A 19,809-nucleotide genomic window follows, 5' to 3' on the forward strand; every position below is an offset into this window, starting at 1 on the left:
AAAGACCACCAACCTGCCTGCGGTGAGTGAGTGAGAGGCCCTTGGAGTTAGCTTCATCGAGGGGGAGTCCAATGATTCTGAACGCTTTGGTTTCAACAGCGTGAAGACGAGCTAGGTGTGAGGCAGGAGCACCAGGCCAGAGGGGAGAGCAGTATTCCATTGAGCTGCGGATGAAAGCCTTATATGTGGTGATGAGCTCAGGTGTGCCAAGGAAGGACTTCGCACGACGGAGGATGCCCAGTTGGCGACTGGCTTTGGAGGCCAGATTTGAAATGTGGTTTTCCCAGGAAAGATCATGGCAGATAGTGAGACCCAAAAGCTTGAGTGACAGAACTTCTTGGAGAGGATTATTCAGAAAGTGGATGGGAGGGTTGTCCAGTCGGTCTTTTCGGAGAGACATAGTAAGAGTGTGAGATTTGTCAGGATTGAAAGACATGTTCCACTTTGTTTGCCCAATCTGTGATTTTGTCCAGGCCTGCAGAGAGCGAGGAGGCTGCAGACTGCCGATCTGAGGGATGAGGAATGGAGCGACAGAGAATAGAGTCATCAGCAAAGAGATAGAGAGGATTTTCAAGAGAGTCAGAGAGATCATTGATGAAGACCAGAAAAAGCACAGGGCCCAGAACATTGCCTTGGGGAACTCCAGCCTGAACAGGAAGAGGAGATGAGAGAAAACCATTCAGGGCCACACGTTGACTATGACTGGAGAGGAAGTCCGCCAGCTATGCGTGGAGATTTCCATGGATACCAAAGGAGGAGAGTTTGGTGAGCAGAGCGGGGTGCCAGACCGTATTGAAGGCACGTCATATGTCAAGGGTGACAGCTCTAATTTCCTGTTTGGCATTGAGGACCTCCATCCATTGTTGAGAAAGCAGAAGCAGCATGTCCAGAGTAGAGTGACCAGGTCTGAAACCAAATTGATGATCAGAGATCAAGCCATTGGAGAAGAGGAAAGATTTCATATCTGAAGCAATGATGGAATCCATGACTTTGCTGATAATTGGGAGAAGGCTGATTGGTCTGTAGTTGCTAGGATCTGTTTTTTCACCTTTTTTGTGCAAAGCGGTGATGTTGGCTGATTTCCAAGCAGGTGGCAGATGACCTTGAGCAAAAGAGAGGGTGAAGAGAACAGAGAGAGGGAGTGAAAGAGCGGAAGAACAGGATTATAGGACCCGTGGGCTGATGCCGTCAGCATCTTGATTTGAATAAACATAGGGGCAATACTCCTGGCGCACACTTGGTAGAATAAACAGTATACTGCACCGACTAAGTGTATTTTAAACCCATTTCAATGGTTGCTAGAAGACAGGGCAGCATGCAGAATCATACTAACACAATCATAAGATTTTAAACAAACAAACACCTATTTTGCCCCCCCCCCCCCCACCCCACCCGGTGTAGCTCCTCAGACCCCAATTTTTCCAACGCCTTGAACAAATATTGCTACATCATGGATGATGAAGGTTGTGGTGAATTTTCATCAAAATTGTGTGTGTGCCAGTTATGAGAAAAAAATCAAATACCTATTTTGGGGGGCAAGCTCCCCATAGACCACCTTAGACCCCGATTTTTTAAATTCCAGGAACAAACTTTTGTACAACACGGGTGATTAAGGTTGTGGTCAAGTTTCATCAGAATTGCATGTGTAGTTTCTGAGAAGAAGGCAAATACCTATTTTGGGGGGCACCCCCCCCCCGTAGATCCCCAAAGGGGCAGATTTTTTTAATGCCGAGAACAAACTTTGGTACATCACGGGTGATTAAGGTTGTGGTCAAGTTATCAGAATTGCATGTGCAGTTTCTGAGAAGAAAGAAAATACCTATTTTGGGTGTCAAACCTGGGTCCACTTTGACCCCCGGTAAGACCCCCTTTGACCCCGATTTTTTTAAATGCCGAGAACAGACTTTGGTACATCATGGGTGATGAATGTTGCGGTGAAGTTTCATCGAAATAGTGTGTAGTCTCTGAGAAGAAAGAAAATACTTATTTTGGGGGTCAAAGCTGGGTCCACTTTGACCCCCGGTAGACCCCCTTAGACCACGATTTTTTTTAATGCCGAGAACAGACTTTGGTACATCACGGGTGATGAATGTTGGGGTGAAGTTTCATCGAAATAGTGTGTGTAGTTTCTGAGAAGAAAGCAAATACCTATTTTGGGGGGCACTTCCCCCACCCCCCCATAGATCCCCAAAGGGGCAGATTTTTTTAATGCCGAGAACAGACTTTGGTACATCACGGGTGATGAATGTTGCGGTGAAGTTTCATGGAAATAGTGTGTGTAGTTTCTGAGAAGAAAGCAAATACATATATTGGGGGGCACTTCCCCCCCACCATAGATCCCCAAAGGGGCAGATTTTTTTAAATGCCGAGAACAGACTTTGGTACATCACGGGTGATGAATGTTGTGGTGAAGTTTCATCGAAATAGTGTGTGTCGTTTCTGAGAAGAAAGAAAATACCTATTTTGGGGGTCAAACCTGGGTCCACTTTGACCCCCGGTAGACCCCCTTAGACCCCGATTTTTTTTAATGCCGTGAACAAATTTTAGTCACAAACAACAAATTTAATTTGTGCCAAATTTGGTCGCAAACCCATCAGCGGTTTCAGAGAAGAAGTTTCAAGTGCTGACTGACGGACTGACGGACAGACGACGCGCCATCACATAAGCTCCCCTAAACTTTGTTCCAGGTGAGCTAAAAATGAGGATTATAAAGGTTCAACAGTAAAGTCACACTATCTTTCATTTCCAAGCAATAATGGTGTTACTCAGCCTTAAACTTTCCCACTCTCTTTTCTAGCCATGTACGTACGTTGACAATCTTTTTATTGTAGGTCACCAGCAGAGCGCCAGCAATGACCTGCATTTCAATGGAAGATGGTGTAAATCCTGCAGCATTGATCCGGGCCAATACCAATCCATCCTCCTCAAATATCTGCAAATGAGATTAGAGGAATGAACACAAGAAAATATTTAAGCAGATGTTGTTATAAAAAAAATTTAAGATTGAACGAATAACAGATTGATAACTAAGTAGAGACTTGGAGTGCTTAACTCGGCCAGGTGAACTAGAACAACTAACTAGAACAACACTCTTCGACGTCACAACGTTGCCCAATATGCCTCCGCCCACATTATTACATCATTATACATATTCGTACCAGGTTTGATTTAAATCCCTTCAGCTGTTCTCAAGTATCACATTTTTATCTGACATGACCTCTGACCTTTGATGCGAAAATCTAATCAGTTCATCTTTGCATCATAATATCTACTTATACTAAGTTTGGGTCAAAATTCTATCACTGGTTCACAAGTTAGCTCGGTAACAGAATTTTTACTCAAAGGGACCTCTGACGTTTGACCTGTTGACCCCAAAATGTAATCCGTTTATCTTTACCTCATTATACATACTTGTACCAACTTTGACTTAGATCCTTTCAGCCGTTCTTAAGTTATTGCGGAAACTAAAACCTTTCATGGACGGACAAACGGGCGGATGGATGGACAGCCAGACGGACAACCCAAAAACACAATGCCTCCGGCAACGAAATAGATCTTCCTGTCCAGCTCCAGCAAGGAATGCATCTCAGATCAAGGCTTTGTTTGAATGTGGATGTTAAGCTTTCTGTATTTTCATTGTGGATATTAAAGATCCCATTCCATCTTTCAATAACAACAGACCATTGTATACCACCACCAAAGCCAAATCTCCTGCTTGGGATTAGCTGTATGATTAACACAGTCCGTGATCCATAATAGGTTGGTTCATGGATCACTCCTGATATGGTCAACAAGTTCATGCACGAGCAACAATAACAATGCATGCACTCATAATGGTGTAGTTGTTTCTGTCGACGTCACGTTAATTTAATATACTTACTCTGTTAACATTCTTTACAAAGAATCGAAAACAACACACATAAAAGCACAAATCCTTCATATCTTGAGAAATTCCATGCCTTCCATCTTCCTTTCATCATCTGGAGACAGCCACAAGCACACAATAGAAAATGTGAAAGCATTCTACTACAGTACACCAAATATAATATACAATAGCTCTGAGTGGGCTGATAGTCTCTTGAGGTTGTAGTTCAGACCACTGCTAATTTGGGGGGTCCCCCTGGGAGCCCCCCCTCCCTCCCCCACATTCCTTGGCAACAACAACAACAACAACAGGCATTTTAAGGCCATTTTCCCTGCAAGAGCGGGGGTTATTTCCTTGGCAGGTGAACTGAAACGAAATGGAAACAATCCAAGGCCAGATGATGCTGCGGACCATCGAGTAGAAGGGTTGTATCGGGTTTCAGAGCAATCGCTTGGTAAATAAGGGACGAGTAAGGATCCAAAGTTTGGGACGTATTTCCATTCCCCCCCACCCCCCCCCCCCTCCACCCGGGGCCCCCCTATGAACTGGAATCCAAAAATTGAAGCCTGAGCGGTTGTGTGGTCTACTGCCTGTATTCATGTGTCAAGTTTCAGAACAATCAGCTGGGTGATAAGGCAGGAGTGGCACAAATAGCAAACATTTAACGGATGGATGGACGGACAGACATCTGGACATCACGACCCATTTTATATGTTCATCTCTTCAAGAATCGAGATAAGTTGACCAAATAATATACTTAGCCAAGAAACCCGGGTTTGTGATTACCAATCAGCTTGTGGAGCCTCGTCGAGTGGCTTAAGCACTCAATCAGGCACTCAGACAACGAAACAGTTGACAAGGAACAGCTGGCTTGGCAAGCGATAGCAAGCTGATTAGTAATGGAACAAACACACCCCAATAAAGATAGTTAGTAAATACATGAAGAAGAAAAAGAAAATACATCCACAGCCACACGTGCTCCATTATACCACCATCCCCCATCCACCATCCTCTCACCACCATCCCACCTCCACAATAACCTGCCTCCTCCATAATAACCTCCCGCCTCCATCATAACCTGCCTCCTCCATCCTCTCACCTCGATCCTCTCACTACCACCCCCCCCCCTCCACCATCCCCCCTCCACCACACAGCATCCACTCTAACCTGCCTCCACCATCCTCTCACCACCATCCCAACCTCCACTATAACCTGCCTCCACCATCCTCTCACCACCATCCCGCTTCGACCATAACCTGCTTCCTCCATCCTCACCAACATCCCGCCTCCACCATAATCTGCCTCCACCATCCTCTCACAACCATCCCGCCTCCACCATCCTCTCACCACCATCCCGCCTCCACTATAACCTGCCTCCACCATCCTCTCACCACCATCCTGCCTCCACCATCCTCTCACCACTATAACCTGCCTCCATCCTCTCACCACCATCCCGCCTCCACTATAACCTGCCTCCACCATCCTCTCACCACCATCCCGCCTCCACCATAACCTGCCTCCTCCATCCTCACCACCATCCCGCCTCCACCATAACCTGCCTCCACCATCCTCTCACCACCATCCCTCCTCCACTATAACCTGCCTCCTCCATCCTCTCACCACCAATCCACCATCCCACCTCCACTATAACCTGCCTCCACCATTCTCTCACCACCATCTCACCTCCACCATAACCTGCCTTGTCCATCCTCACCACCATCCTGCCTCCACCATAACCTCCCTCCTCCACCACGATCTCCCCCCCCCACCCCCCGCCTACATTTCACCACTTGCTCGAACCCACCACCCTTCGCTCCCCCATAAACCCGCCTGCCACTCTCCACCATCCCACCCCCATGCCTCCCGCAACCAACTTTCCCTACCACCCTCCACCAATCTCCCCTTGCTCCCCCACCAAAGCATAGCATTCGGCTCTGGATCTAGGAATTTTTAAAGACTTCACCATTGAGAAATAGGACAAAAAAGATATACAACACACTATCTCAAAAAGTTGTATATGGATTCGGATGAAACTTGGTGGACATGTTGGGTATGTGATAAGAAAGAAGTAATTCAATTTTGGTGAAGATTCGAATCCGCATCTGGATACTATAATTTTTTTAAGCGATTCTTCACCATTGTGTGATCGGGCTAAAACCAATACATAGCACGATATCTCAAAAGGTTATGGACAGATTGGGACGTCATTTGGTGGAGAGGTTAGGTGTGTGACAAAGGACAAATCGATTCGATTTTGGTGAAGATCCGAATCCGGATTCGGATGAGAGAATTATTTAATTTTCAAGTGATTCTGCACCATTGAATGATAGGGCCAAAAACCATATACAGCATGATATTTCAAAAAGCTGTGGATGGATTATGACAAAACTTGGTGGATGAGTTGGTTTGGTGACAAGTTCAAGCAATTCGATTTTGGTTCAGGTCTGGATCCAGATCTGGCCTATTATCAGTGGGATACAAAGCGTAAACTGTTCGTGTTCAGCCTGGCAGAGGTATGCTTTCTCGCGGGTGTCGTTCTAGTTTGTCCATGCATTTCGCACAACAATAACATTCTTGCATCTCTCCTTTATCTCCCCTTGAACACCAAACATCTCCCAGAAACGTGTTCGGTTTTAAATGCGAATAACTGATTGATATCTCTGCAAGAAAGTCGCATGCCATGGAGGTTATGGGAGGGTAAAGGGTAAAACATGAATGGCCAAGGCTTTATCCATGCAGCCAAAATAATGTGAATGAAACGTGAGAACTAATGCAGATTTGCATTATGAACTTTAAATAAGTAAATTTAAAAAATCGGTTTAAACCATTGTCGTGCAATATGTGGAGGTCAGCGTTGGTTTGAGGGAGGATAGGGGGAGAGGATGTTAGACCCAGAGTGCACAATCTCCTGTATGTTTAGCATGAGCTGTCGGACATTAAAGACTCCATGGTATCTTTCCCAAACAGGACTCGAGTCGTCACCAGCATGTTGAACAAATTTCAAATTACTGCCATCTGCAGTGGAACGTGAGAATATCTCATTCAGTAAAGTGTTAACCTTTCACAATCATCCAGAATATCCACTTACCTCTTTTTGACGCAGCAGTCGTCTTGTTTGAAGACTGCTGGGCCTTTTTCAGTTCATTTTTATCTTGCCCCTCAGAGTTGGCTTTAGGGATTTCCTTGTGGTCCACCTGCAATTTGGTCAAAAAACAACAAATATTTCAGAAACCAAACTGTGCCACCATTGCATTAGGTAGCTATAGCAGGCCATCACCCATGCTCACAGGTCTCCACGCACTAAAAGGCCAATACATTTCCACAAACTCAAATCCAAGATAAGCCATCCATGACGTCATCCGTAAGTAGTCAATGCACATGTAACTCATCTATCTATAATTCCAGTAATCTCTGTGTGTGTGTGTGTATGCGACCGCTGTTTCTCGACAACTACCGGTCCGATATACTTGAAACTTGCCAGGTATATTGCTGGGGACCCGAGGATGTGCCTTTTCAAGGTTTCATATTAATCGGACAAGTAGTTACCGAGCTATGTCCAAAAAACGATTCAACCAATCAGAGAGCAGCGAGTTATCACGTGTGCCGAACGTGGCGAACAGACTCTGCCTCGGACGGCACATTTGAGAGCGTATTCATTTATTTCACGTTGGCAAACTATGTTGCCGCTATGTTGGCGTTAAACTATGTTTTAAAACTAATTAAAACTAATTTGCGATTCTTTCGCTTTCCTGCGCGTTTGTGCACGCTATGGCGATTTCTTTACCAAACTCCGCAAGCCGTTCGCTTTGGACCAAACCATTTCATGTAAATAGAGGGGGGGGATTGTCACCGTACTCGCAAGCCGTTCGCTTTGGACCAAACCATTTCATGTAAATAGAGGGGGGGGGATATAATTTTAGATATAGATATAGTACGGGCATGCCCTAGTTGTTAAAATTTCGTCAATAATGCAAGTCACAATTCTCAACTATTTTTCAAAAAATAATTTAGAATCCATTTTTTAACATATATACAGATGGTCAAATATGAGTCAATATAACATTTATTGGATTCCTGTCGATAAAGATCATCAGCGAATCTTTGATGTGGTAGGAAAAAAAATGGTGGTGACTGGAAGAGCACAACAGAAAAAGAACAACTCATTGGATGGACAGTACTAACTCGTTTACTGTTATTACCTCCTCCACCGAAGGTGGACAGAGGTTATGTTTTCACCCCTGTCTGTTTGTCTGCTTCTCTGTCTGTGAAGAGGATATCTCAAAAAGTCGTCGACGAATTTGGACGAAATTTGGTGGACAGGTTCTGTGTGGGACAAGTATGAAATGATTTGATTTTGGTGAAGATCCGGATCCATGAATTTTTAACCGATTGTCATGATTGTCATGGGGCCCGCAAGGCTAACCCCCGCTCCAGCGGGGAAAATGGCCTTAAAACGATCATTCATTCATTCATTCTTCACCGTTGAGTGATGGGGCTAAAACAGATATACTGTATAGCATTAAAAAAAATAAAAAAAAATAGCATGATGTATATATGTTATGGTATACTGTATAGCATGATGATATACTGTATAGCATGATGTATCAAAATGTTATGGACGGATTCGGACAAAACTTGGTGGACAGACAGGTTGGGTGTGTGACAAGGACAAATCAATTCGATTTTGCTGAAGGTCCGAATCTGGATCCGTGTTTGAAAAATTAATTTAGTGACTTCACCAATTGATATGAGAGATGGAGCCAAAAACTATATATGGCATGAAATCTCAAAAAGTTGTGGATGAGTTGGGTCGGTGACAAAAACAGACCGATTCTATTTTGTTTCTGGTCCGGATCCAGATCCGACCTATCAGTGGGATATAAAACGTAAACTGTTCAGCCTGGAGAAGCTATGCGCTCTTCCGAGTGCCATTCTAGTTATGTCTGTGACGAATTGTTCCCGAAAATGTGGAGCCTTTTTCTGACTGGGGTCGAATTTTTTTAATTTTGGAGTTTTGAAGTGTTTGAAATAAACTAAAGTAAGGACCCACAGTTCTTGCCAAAACATTCAGGTCAATGGTGTCAGAGCTAATGCATTGACTATGTTCCACCTCTCTTTCAGAAGTGGCCAACTTTCTTCTTCTTCTTCTTCTTCTTCCTTGACGGCCATGATTATTCACACCTTGCGGCATCGGCAGGAGGAACGTTTCTGGCCCAAGTATTTCTGGAACTGGCTGGCCACGTCCGACTGGCAGGGATTTTGAGTTTGTTCAGGGTGCTGGCGATAACTCACCGACTCTTAGTGAAAGACACCATGGGATCTTTTAATAATCATCAATGCCCCCCAGTGTTTGCAAGCAGCAACCTAATGAAATCTTGTAACTTTTAGAACAATCCTATCCTTGAGAAAAGCTTTGGCAATTCATGAATTTAATGCAAGCAAAGTAACACTCACCATTTCCCTTCTCTGAAGTTGGACCAGGATTCTTATCCCTGAAAATAAATAAATAAATAAATTTTCAATCAATCAATGACACAGAAATGATGCCCCATTTGCAAAAGGGAAGCAATAAAATTAAGCCACAAAGTATTACAACCAGTGTGCAAGATAATCTTAGATGGTACACCATCTTAGATGTGGGGGGTCTCCGAATCGCTCCTCGGTGATCAATCAGCCATATTTATGCTGGGGGGGGGGGGGGGGGGGGGTGTGGGCCTGTTCGAAAGAACTGTCTGGGCCTATGCAACAACAACCATGAGACTATATAATGGTGTCACATTAGAATACCCATTGAAGACAGACATTTGCTTCATCGTACAATTGTCTCCCAAGCATAAATATTTGTTCACGTATATTTATATCTCTAGTTATTTGGAAAATCCCCTCCAACTCTTCAGAAACTAGTCTACCTTATGCCAGATTTTCATTGGGATGGTGTACTATCAGGCCCTAGCTGTATCCCTGCCTGCCAACATGGAGAAAATAAGGAACGGATCAAAGACAGGCAATACGTTGGATTGGAGTTTCTCAGGTGGGGTGTTGCATCACAAAATATGCCGTTGCTCAGATGAACATCAAGCCGAGCATCCCGTCTGCTTGCATCAGCTGCTGGACATTAAGTATATTTCCCGAAAAGTTGGGGGGTTACTACAGCACCCTTGATATGGAGTGCAGGTACTTATCATGTGTACATAAGGCATGAAAATGTAAAATTATTAAACGGATCACCCTTGATAACAGTGATATATGTGAGAGAGAGAGACAGAGACAGAGATAGAGACAGAGAGAGAGAGAGAGAGAGAGAGAGACATATATATATATATATATATGAAAATTGATGATTTTGGAAGTTGTTTGACCATGAGTTGACCTTTGAACGTTTGACCTAAAAAAGTTTGTTTCCCTATTTAGTGACTCAATATGCAAATGCTGTTCAATTTTCAAGTCAATCTGATGAAATATGGCAATTTTAGAAATTGAAGCCATGAGTGGAAGAAATACTTGTCACATTTTTGGGCAAAGTGAGTTAGAACAGCAACTCCATTTACAGTATGGTAACAATCCATATCTGTGATAATTTTGAAGAGTGTTATTTTGTGACAAGTACTTATTCTACTCGGGTCTTCAATTTGACCTGAAGATGACCTTTGACCTCAAAATCAATAGGCTTCTTCCTTATGACTAACTCTACCATCTGGTGAAGTTTCGTAAAGATCGGTTCAAAATTGTGACCTGTAGGCGATTGACAGACAACCAGACAGACAGAATAACACACAAGACCAACCATTACACTTGAAAAATCTTCGATTTTGCAAGTAATAAATGAGAGAGAGAGGGAGAGAAATCTGGGGAAAGGTAAATATTGCAGTAACTGCTTACAATGTGGAGCATTGTTGGCTCGTTAGCGTCCTCCACTCACAAGGCTCCTTCGCAGAAAGAATCTGGTGAGCAGGATCAGCGTCGGGAAAATGAGCCACATGTCCATACTGCCACGACTGACGCTCATGGACCATACAGGTAACAAATCTCATCTAAGTCTCTCTCACCTCTTTAAATCTCCTAACAGCACGGAATAACAAGAATGACCGCTCAGTGGTCACAATCTGAGACAAAATCCGGTTGCGGGCCAATTGGGAGACGCGCATTTAAAGCACTCTTAAAAGACGATTGGAAAACACACATTTAATGCGCTACTACAAAATGTGAATCACGTAACGCTTGATTACCGTACGTGTTCTGACCGGACACGTCCGGTAAACCTCCGCCATTGAAGGTGGTATCTCAAAAAGTTGTGGACGGATCGAGGCGAAATTTTGTAGAGAGGTAGTGTATGTGACAAGAACGAAATGATTAGATTTTGGTGAAGATCCGGATTCGGATCCGGCTACTCGAGTTTTTTAAAGCGATTCTTCACCATTGGGAGATCGGGCCAAAACCGATATATAGCAGGATATCTGAAAAAGTAATGGAAGGATTTGGACGAAACTTGGTGGACCGGTTGTGTGTGTGACAACGACTAATCGATTCGATTTTGGTGAAGATCTGAATATGGATTCGAATACGACAATTATTTAATTTTTAAGTGATTCTTCACCATTGAGAGATCAGGTGAAAAGTGATATATAACATGATATTTTAAAAAGTTGTGACTAAACTTGGTGAATGCGTTGGTGAGGCAAAAAGAACAAGCCGATTAGATTTTGGTTCAGGTCCGAATGCAGATCCAGCCTATCATTGGGATACAAAACACAAACTGTTCAGCCTGGCGGGGGTATGCGCTCTACCGAGTGGCATTCTAGTTGTTTATTAGACATACTACGGATGTAAATGAACACTCATTTTACTTTGAGCGCTTTGCACATCACATGCAGCGAATTTCCCCTCCCTGGATCTTGAATTCATCGTTATGTTTTTAAAAACGCGTCTTTACACCGCCCTTGAGGTTCGGTTTGCAAGCCACCGTGTGCAATTCCAATAGAAGAGACACAATTATTCTTTTATGGGATATGTTTTTTGAGTTTGTTTTGTACTCAAAAATAGACCGTGGTTTACACACATTCGTGTTAAAAGAGTGGTCTTTCAAACCTACCCGAATGAAGGGAAACAAACATCTCCACAAACACACAAACTGACATTGTGTTTTATATGGTAGATTTCGATGAAAAACGGCCGTTTGCAATATTATAACATTGTACTCGGGCTGCTAATTTGTAGATTCTCAGTATGTGGCAGCACTACAAGAGTAATCAAGTACTGGTGTAACCAGTGGAGTGTTTGTAGAAGCTCGAAGCAATAACTGATGAAGTGTAAATGAGGCAGCGATGTAGGGATTATGTGATGGCAATACTGTTATACTACTGCAATCCTACTCTCTGAACCAATATAATCCCTATCTTGTTTAGGACCGTTTTTTAAACTGTACTTTGTCATCCCTACATAGACTTTTTAATTTGGCATAATTTTTTTTATTCACTTATTTAATTAATCGATCGATTTCCTTGTGCGTGCAAGGGCACAACCACTTGAATGAAGTAACATTTCACGTACAAACGCCAAAACAATGCAGACAGAAAATAATCTTTTACTTTCAAAGCAGCTCAAAATCGTCTCACAAATCGACGACGCCATTATACAATTAGTTCAGTAGCCAGGGATGTATATAGCGGTTAATAAGTTTGACACGAATGGGAGCGCCAGATAAAAGTTCATTAAACTGGTGGGTTAAGTTACTAAGGTTAATTATTTACCTGCTTAATAGAAACTTTGCACCGTACCTTTTTAAATACCAACATCGGCATTTAAATGAAATAAACATTCACCGAGTTCTCGGTCGACTTGGTTGGTTGTGTTTGTGGTTCTGTCTGTCTGTCTGTTTGTCTGTCTGTTTGCTTGTCTCCAGCCTACAGGTCACAATTCTAAACCGATAGTCACGAAACTTCACCAAGTTGTATAGGTCATCCCAATTGAGAAGCCTATTGTTTTTGGGGTCAAAAAGTCAACATAGGCCAAAGGTCACCAACTTTGCCAAATTTCTAAAATCCTCAATTTTCATCCGATTGACTTGAAATTTGAAGAGGACTTGCATATCTGGTCACTGAATTCAACCATCAAGTATATTTGAGGTCAACATAGGCCACATTTCTAAAATCCTAAATTTTCATCCAATTGACTTGAGGAGGACTTGCATATCTGGTCACTGAATTCAACCACAAATTATATTTTAGGTAAACATAGGCCAAAAGGTCAACATACGCCGAATTTCTAAAATCACCAATTTTCATTTTATCGACTTGAAATTCTAAGAGGATTTACATATATGGTCACTGAATTCAACAACCAACTATTTTTGACGTCAACATAGGCCAAAAGGTCAATATAGGCCAAGTTTTTAAAATCCTCAATTTTCATCCGATTGACTTGAAAATTGAACAGCATTTACACATTGAATCACTAAATAGGGAAACTATTTTTGAGGTCAAAAGGTCAAAGGTCAACTCAAGGTCAACCTTCCAAAATCATCATTTTTCATCTGAAAAATCGTCACTTTTCTTTCTATTGACCCGAGCTTTGATCAAGATTGTCAATTTTAATCTTGATGAAAAGGACAATTTGCTGTATCGATGGAATTTTCTTTCTTGGAGGTGGGTGGCAGATTTTTCAAGTATCATGCTCCGCATGACATATTCTTGTTTGTTACTTGCCGGAAAAGATTCCGGCAAGTGTGTTGATCTGTTCGTTTGTCTGTCTGTTTGCAGCACTACGTCTACACCGTTGCATGTAGAATCGCCAAACTTTGCACACGTATTTGTCTTGCCCTGGAATAGACTGTGCTCAATTTATGACGTCATCGGTCACGTGGTTCGACCGCCATCTTGGAAAAAAACGAAAAACTTTGCACCTCTATATCTCCGAAAGTGCTGAACAGAAAAAATTTAGACATGGCTCATTGTAAAGAACTCTCCATGGGGAATAAAATATGTTAATGATGACGTCATCGGTCACGTGGTTTGGCCGCCATCTTGGAAAAACCGAAAAACTTTGCACCTCTATATCTCCGAAAGTGCTGAACATAAAAAATTGTGACATGGCTCATTGTAAAGAACTCTCCATGGGGAATAAAATATGTTAATGATGACGTCATCAGTCACGTGGTTCGGCCGCCATCTTGGAAAAACCGAAAACCTTAGCACCTCCATATCTCCAAAAGTGCTGCATAGAAAACATTTAGACATGGCTCATTGTAAAGAACTCTCCATGTGGAATAACATATGTTAATGATGATGTCATAGGTGGCTCCATTATGATGTCATAATTCGACGAGTACAAAACTTCATCCGATAAAGATGAAATTTCTTGAGCATCATCTCGGGACAAATTGGTGGGGGAAAAAAAGATGACGTAATCGGTCACGTGGTTCGGCCGCCATATTTGTTTTTCCACAAAATCCTTAACAACCACTGAAAACACATCCTGATGAGGGTCTGCAATCTCTGATTGCTCTTTCTTGTTTATTTTGTAATAGGAATACCATGCCATCCATGGAAGGACCTATTAAACTGCTCTATGCACCTTAACATGGTGCGTGTTTAGAAACACAGGAATTTTTCCGGATTCTTTGTAGTTAATTAGCCTAATCATCTCAGGAGATCATATCTAAATCTATTCTCATTTTGAACAGATTCCAGGGCTCTGCTGCTGATCCCGCTGGGGAAGCCCAGAGCTCTTTCATATGGCCCCCCTATAGGAATTCCTGACAATGTCAGTGCCTGTAGGGGGCGATTTTTTTGACCTTTGCCCGAGCACCACAAACCATCACTACGCCGCTGGGTAGTCTCCAACCACCGTTTTTTGACAAAACAATCTATTTAAAGAAATAAACAGAAGGTTTTTTTTATTTGGTACCATTTGGTAACAGCTGGCAGGATGGCCGACACCAAGAGGTACACATACTCGCCTCTAAGCTGTCTATCCTGGGTTTGAATCCCGACCCACCTATAAACTCTCATCCCGGTGTTTCACAAGCAGGTGATTCATCAATGTGTATCATACACCAAATCAACATAATTACCTTTTGGACAGTAATTAGGGGTGTGAGGGTTCACACCCCCGGTCTGTGAGGGTATTTATTCTTCCTTAGATTCTCAATTGTGAAACGACCAACAGAATAAGAGGTGGAAATCACCAAACGACACACAGAATAAGAGGTGCAAATCACCAAACTACCCACAGAATAACAGGGGGGAAATGACCAAACGACCCACAGAATAAGAGGGGGAAATGACCAAACCACCCACAGAATAAGAGGAGGAAATGACCAAAACAACCCACAGAATAAGAGGGGGGCAATGACCAAAACAACCCACAGAATAAGAGGGGGCAATCAGCAAACAACCAACAGAATAAGAGGGGGCAATGACCAAAACAACGCACAGAATAAGAGGGGGCAATGACCAAAACAACCCACAAAATAAGAGGGGGCAATGACCAAAACAACCCACAGAATAATAGGGGGCAATGACCAAAACAACCCACAGAATAAGAGGGGGCAATGACCAAAACAACCAACAGAATAAGAGGGGGAAATGACCAAAACAACCCACAGAATAAGAGGAGGCAACGACCAAACAACCCACAGAATAAGAGGGGGGAAATGACCAAAAGCCACATAGAATAAGAGGGGGCAATGACCAAATGACAGACAGAATAAGAGGGGGTGATGACCAAACAACCCACAGAATAAGAGGGGGAATGAACAAATGACCCACAGAATAAGAGGGGGGCAATGGCTCTCTAAAGGGGGGACTGAGGGTAGGAGCGGGCGGCAGTGGATGCATATTGTGGTCAAGGCAGGGCACACGCTTCGTACAAATAGACCTCACCCTTGATAACCACTGAGGCGGGAAATTTCACAACTTAACCACCTTGATAACCACTGAAGCAAAAAAATTGTCCTATTTAACCACCTTGATAACCACTGAAGCAATAAATGGTACAATTTAACCACCTTGATAACCACTGAAGCAATAAATGGTACAATCTAACCACCTTGATAACCACTGAGGCAGTAAATTATACAATTTAACCACCTTGATAACTACTGAGGCAGAAAATTGCAAAATTTAACCACCTTGATAACCACTGAAGCAGAAAATTGCACAATTTAACCACTTTGGCAGCAAATTGCACATGTTATTTAACCACCTTGATAACCACTGAAACAATAAATTGCAGTTTAACCACCTTGATAACCACTGTAGCAGTACATTGTACAAATTAACCATTTTGATAACCACTGAAGCAGCAAATTACATTATTTAACCACCTTGATAACCACTGAAACAGCAAATTGCAAAATTTTACCACCTCGATAACCACTGAGGCAGCAAATTGCACAATTTAACCACCTTGATAACCACTGTCGCAGTAAATTGTACAATTTAATCACCTTACAAAATTGTACAGCAGTAGCAGTAGTAGTAGTAGTAGTTTTCTCCGAATCCGTCCTCAACTGAGATATCCATTTCACAAACAAATAAACAAATAGACAGACAAGGTGACAACAACATAATATAACCGTTGGTGGCAGAGCTATAAACAAGGAGAGAACAGATCTGGTCCGAAAACTTGGCTTTGCCAAACTGGAACGACACATGGCACAATTAAAGTCAAACGCACTCAGACCTGGAACCGGAAGTTCATGCTTATTTTGTTGAAGGTTCGCCCTGCTGCCCTATTATAATGTTATGTTTGTGGGGGTAGTGATATGTAGAGTCAGGTAGATTTGTGTAGGTATCATGCTCCGACTGTTGTGAAGAAGAAGAAGCACCCCATGTAATAAGAGAGGACCTGTTTAGCCCGAATGTCGGATTAAGTTGTATATCCATCCCCATCACGAGGGGGCTGAGCATGTTAACAAGATTAGGGCAAAAGGGTAAATTATCCTTTGTAAGTCTTACCCGACGTGATTTATCCTTTGTCTCATTTGGCACAGCACCGTAGACACTAGTGAGAATGGCCATTGCAACATAACCACCGCACCTGCTCCCTCTCAAACCATCTGCGCCCCCTTATCCTGCCAGCCCCTATCTCAGTTTTCCCCAGTCTCCCCTACTGACCTCTCTGAATTCCTCACAGGAATGAAAACTGCCACCTGCACTCTGGACCCCATCCCCTCCAGCTTTGTTAAGGCCTCCCTTCCTGCTCTCTCTCCACTTATCACTGCAACGATAAACTCCTCCCTGTCTACTGGCATCGTCCCACCATCCCTCAAAATCGCTGCTGTCACCCCCATTCTGAAAAAACCTGGACTCAACCCTGACACCCCAAATAACTTCAGACCCATCTCCAACCTACCCTTTCTGTCAAAAGTTTTGGAACGCGCTGTAGCCACTCAATTCAAACATCACCTCTCTGCCAATAACCTGTATGAAACATTCCAATCTGGATTCCGCCTCAACCACAGGACGGAAACTGCACTCCTCAAAATCACCAACGACCTTCTCCTCTCCTCCGACGCCGGTAACCTCAACATTCTCATCCTCCTCGACCTCAGTGCCGCCTTTGACACCATCAATCACATCATCCTCCTTACCCGACTTGAAACCACCTTTAACATCACTGGCACTGCCCTTTCTTGGATCAAATCATACCTCTCCGACAGGCACCAGTTCATCTCCATCAATAACTGCAAATCCCCCACCACTCCCCTCCCCCAAGGTGTCCCCCAAAGTTCAGTTCTCGGTCCCCTCCTCTTCATCCTGTACCTGTTCCCCCTTGGTCACTTAATCCGTCGTCATGGTCTCCAATTCCACTGCTTTGCCGATGACATCCAGCTTTTCATTTCCGCCAAGTCAATTTCCACCGTCACCCACTCTATCCTGACAAACTGCATCACTGAAATAAAATCCTGGCTGCAAATCAACTTCCTCAAACTAAACTGTGATAAATCCGAAATAATCATTATTGGACCAAAAGCACTCACCAAATCCACCCACAACTTCACCCTCAACATCGACGGTATCCCAGTATCCACCTCCCCTCACATCCGGAATCTTGGCATCATCTTTGACCAAACCCTCTCCTTCGACAAACACACTAAACAGATCACCAACACAGCCTTCTTTCATCTGAAAAACATCGCCCGTCTCCGTCCATCCCTGTCCTCCACAGCTGCAGAAACCCTCATCCACGCCTTCATCACTTCCCGTCTGGACTACTGCAACACTGCAACAGCCTCCTCTAAGGTTCACCCTCAAATATCATCAATAAACTTCAATACATTCAGAACTCCGCTGCCCGTCTACTCACCCACTCCCGGGCCCGGGACCACATCACCCTGTCCTTCACAAGCTCCACTGGCTCCCCATCTCCCAGAGAATCCAGTACAAAATCCTCCTCCTGACCTACAAAGCCCTCCATAACCTGGCCCCATCCGACCTGACTGACCTCCTCCCCAGACACACTCCCACCCGCACCCTCCGCTCTGCTGCTGCCAACCTCCTGTCCCCCCCCCCCCCATCCGGACCAAACTCAGATCCTGGGAGGACATGGCCTTCTCCATCGCTGCTCCCACACTCTGGAACTCACTACCTCAAACCATCAGAGACTCCTCCTCACTCACCACATTCAAATCATCACTCAAGACCCACCTGTTCAACACCGCATTCAACCCCTGACCGTCTCTTCCCCTTCTCCTTCCTTTCTGTTTGGTTATTTAATTATGTATTTTTGTCTTCTTTGTCTTTGTTTTACGTACTATGTCAAAGCGTCTTTGGGTTTCTTGAAAAGCGCTATACAAAATAAATGTATTATTATTATTATTATTATTATTATAAATAACAATAAAACCCAACCGGAAGCCAGGCATCAAGCACCAGGGCTAACAATCCTGCCTGTCAAGCACACATAGCTCAAGCAGGCCGAAGACATGCCCTGGAGACTCGTGATTGGCCAGGGCAGAGCAAGAAGCGACTCGCTATTGGGCGGGAGTCGACCAACCGGAAGGCCAGGTTAAGGAAGGACTTGTGAATGGCCAGGGCGGAGCAAGGAGGACTCACCGATTGGGGAAAGAAGGAGGAGCAGTAAGCAGCGCGCCGATTGGCAAAGACCACTGCTGACATCAGAGGCGGACTGCGCGCTGATAGGTGGAGAACTGGACAAGGTCATGTTGAACTGTGCTGAGTGGAGCAGAAGCGCCGATGACGTCACGAGCCGACGTTAAAAGCACTCAAGGACCGACATTTTCTCTCTATTCTCTTCTTGCCCTCTGCCCTTGCTCGATGACCCAGGACTCTTGCTTGTTGCCCTTCCAGCCTGCATTTTGCCCTTCCTTGCCTCTCGCATCTTCCTCTTGTCCCTTGACGTCCCTGCCTCTCGCTCACCCATGGCCTCCGACACTCGTAGTGAAACCATCCATTGGCGTGCGAGGAGAATGGAGGCCTGACTTTATGCGCGCACGCCAAACGACGAACAGTTTCCCACCAACACCGGAGCCACGTCAGGACTGTGCGCTGGGCCTGGGCGATTGCTGACGACGTACCGAGCGGGTTGAGCTAAGTGCACGATAAATCACACCATTATTTTTTAACGTTCTTTTCTCCCGACGTATGTGTTACAAGTCTGGTGTGGGGACGTCCTGATTAGGAATTTGATTTACCGTCGCGTTTCTTGTTACCGGCATTCCGTTTAATAAACTTGTTTATTTTTGTGTATTTTAAATCCGTGTTTGTTCGAGTTTATTTTCCACAGGTTTGAAGACTGCCTGGCGGGATCACGACAGGCAAGCTTCAGCCTCCTCTTCTTCTTTCTTCCTCCTGCGCATATATAATGAAATCCGCATTTGGCCATCACCTCTGGAGTTTAAAAGCTTCCTTTGGCTATCCATGACTAACCCGGTATTAACCAAGGGGGAGTAACGCAACAATAAGTTCACGTACTCCATCACG

At 43.9% G+C, this 19,809-nt stretch overlaps 1 protein-coding gene across 1 annotated transcript in view; it reads right to left on the reverse strand.

Annotated features, from left to right (window-relative positions):
* Window positions 1-3,887: 3,887 nt before the first annotated feature.
* The window catches only part of LOC137415108 (uncharacterized), a 76,271-nt gene continuing 60,349 nt past the window's right edge, over window positions 3,888-19,809 (reverse strand). Inside the window, exons 19-21 of the mRNA XM_078766039.1 lie at window positions 9,320-9,357; window positions 6,954-7,059; window positions 3,888-3,980 (exon numbers count right to left, since the gene is read on the reverse strand). Coding sequence (XP_078622165.1) covers window positions 7,037-7,059; window positions 9,320-9,357 — 61 coding nt within the window. The 3' untranslated portion in view covers window positions 3,888-3,980; window positions 6,954-7,036. The remainder of the gene's footprint in view (window positions 3,981-6,953; window positions 7,060-9,319; window positions 9,358-19,809) is intronic.

Source organism: Myxine glutinosa, chromosome 12 (genome assembly GCF_964187855.1).
Source record: "Myxine glutinosa chromosome 12, kmMyxGlut1.1, whole genome shotgun sequence".
NCBI classification, from domain to species: domain Eukaryota; kingdom Metazoa; phylum Chordata; class Myxini; order Myxiniformes; family Myxinidae; genus Myxine; species Myxine glutinosa.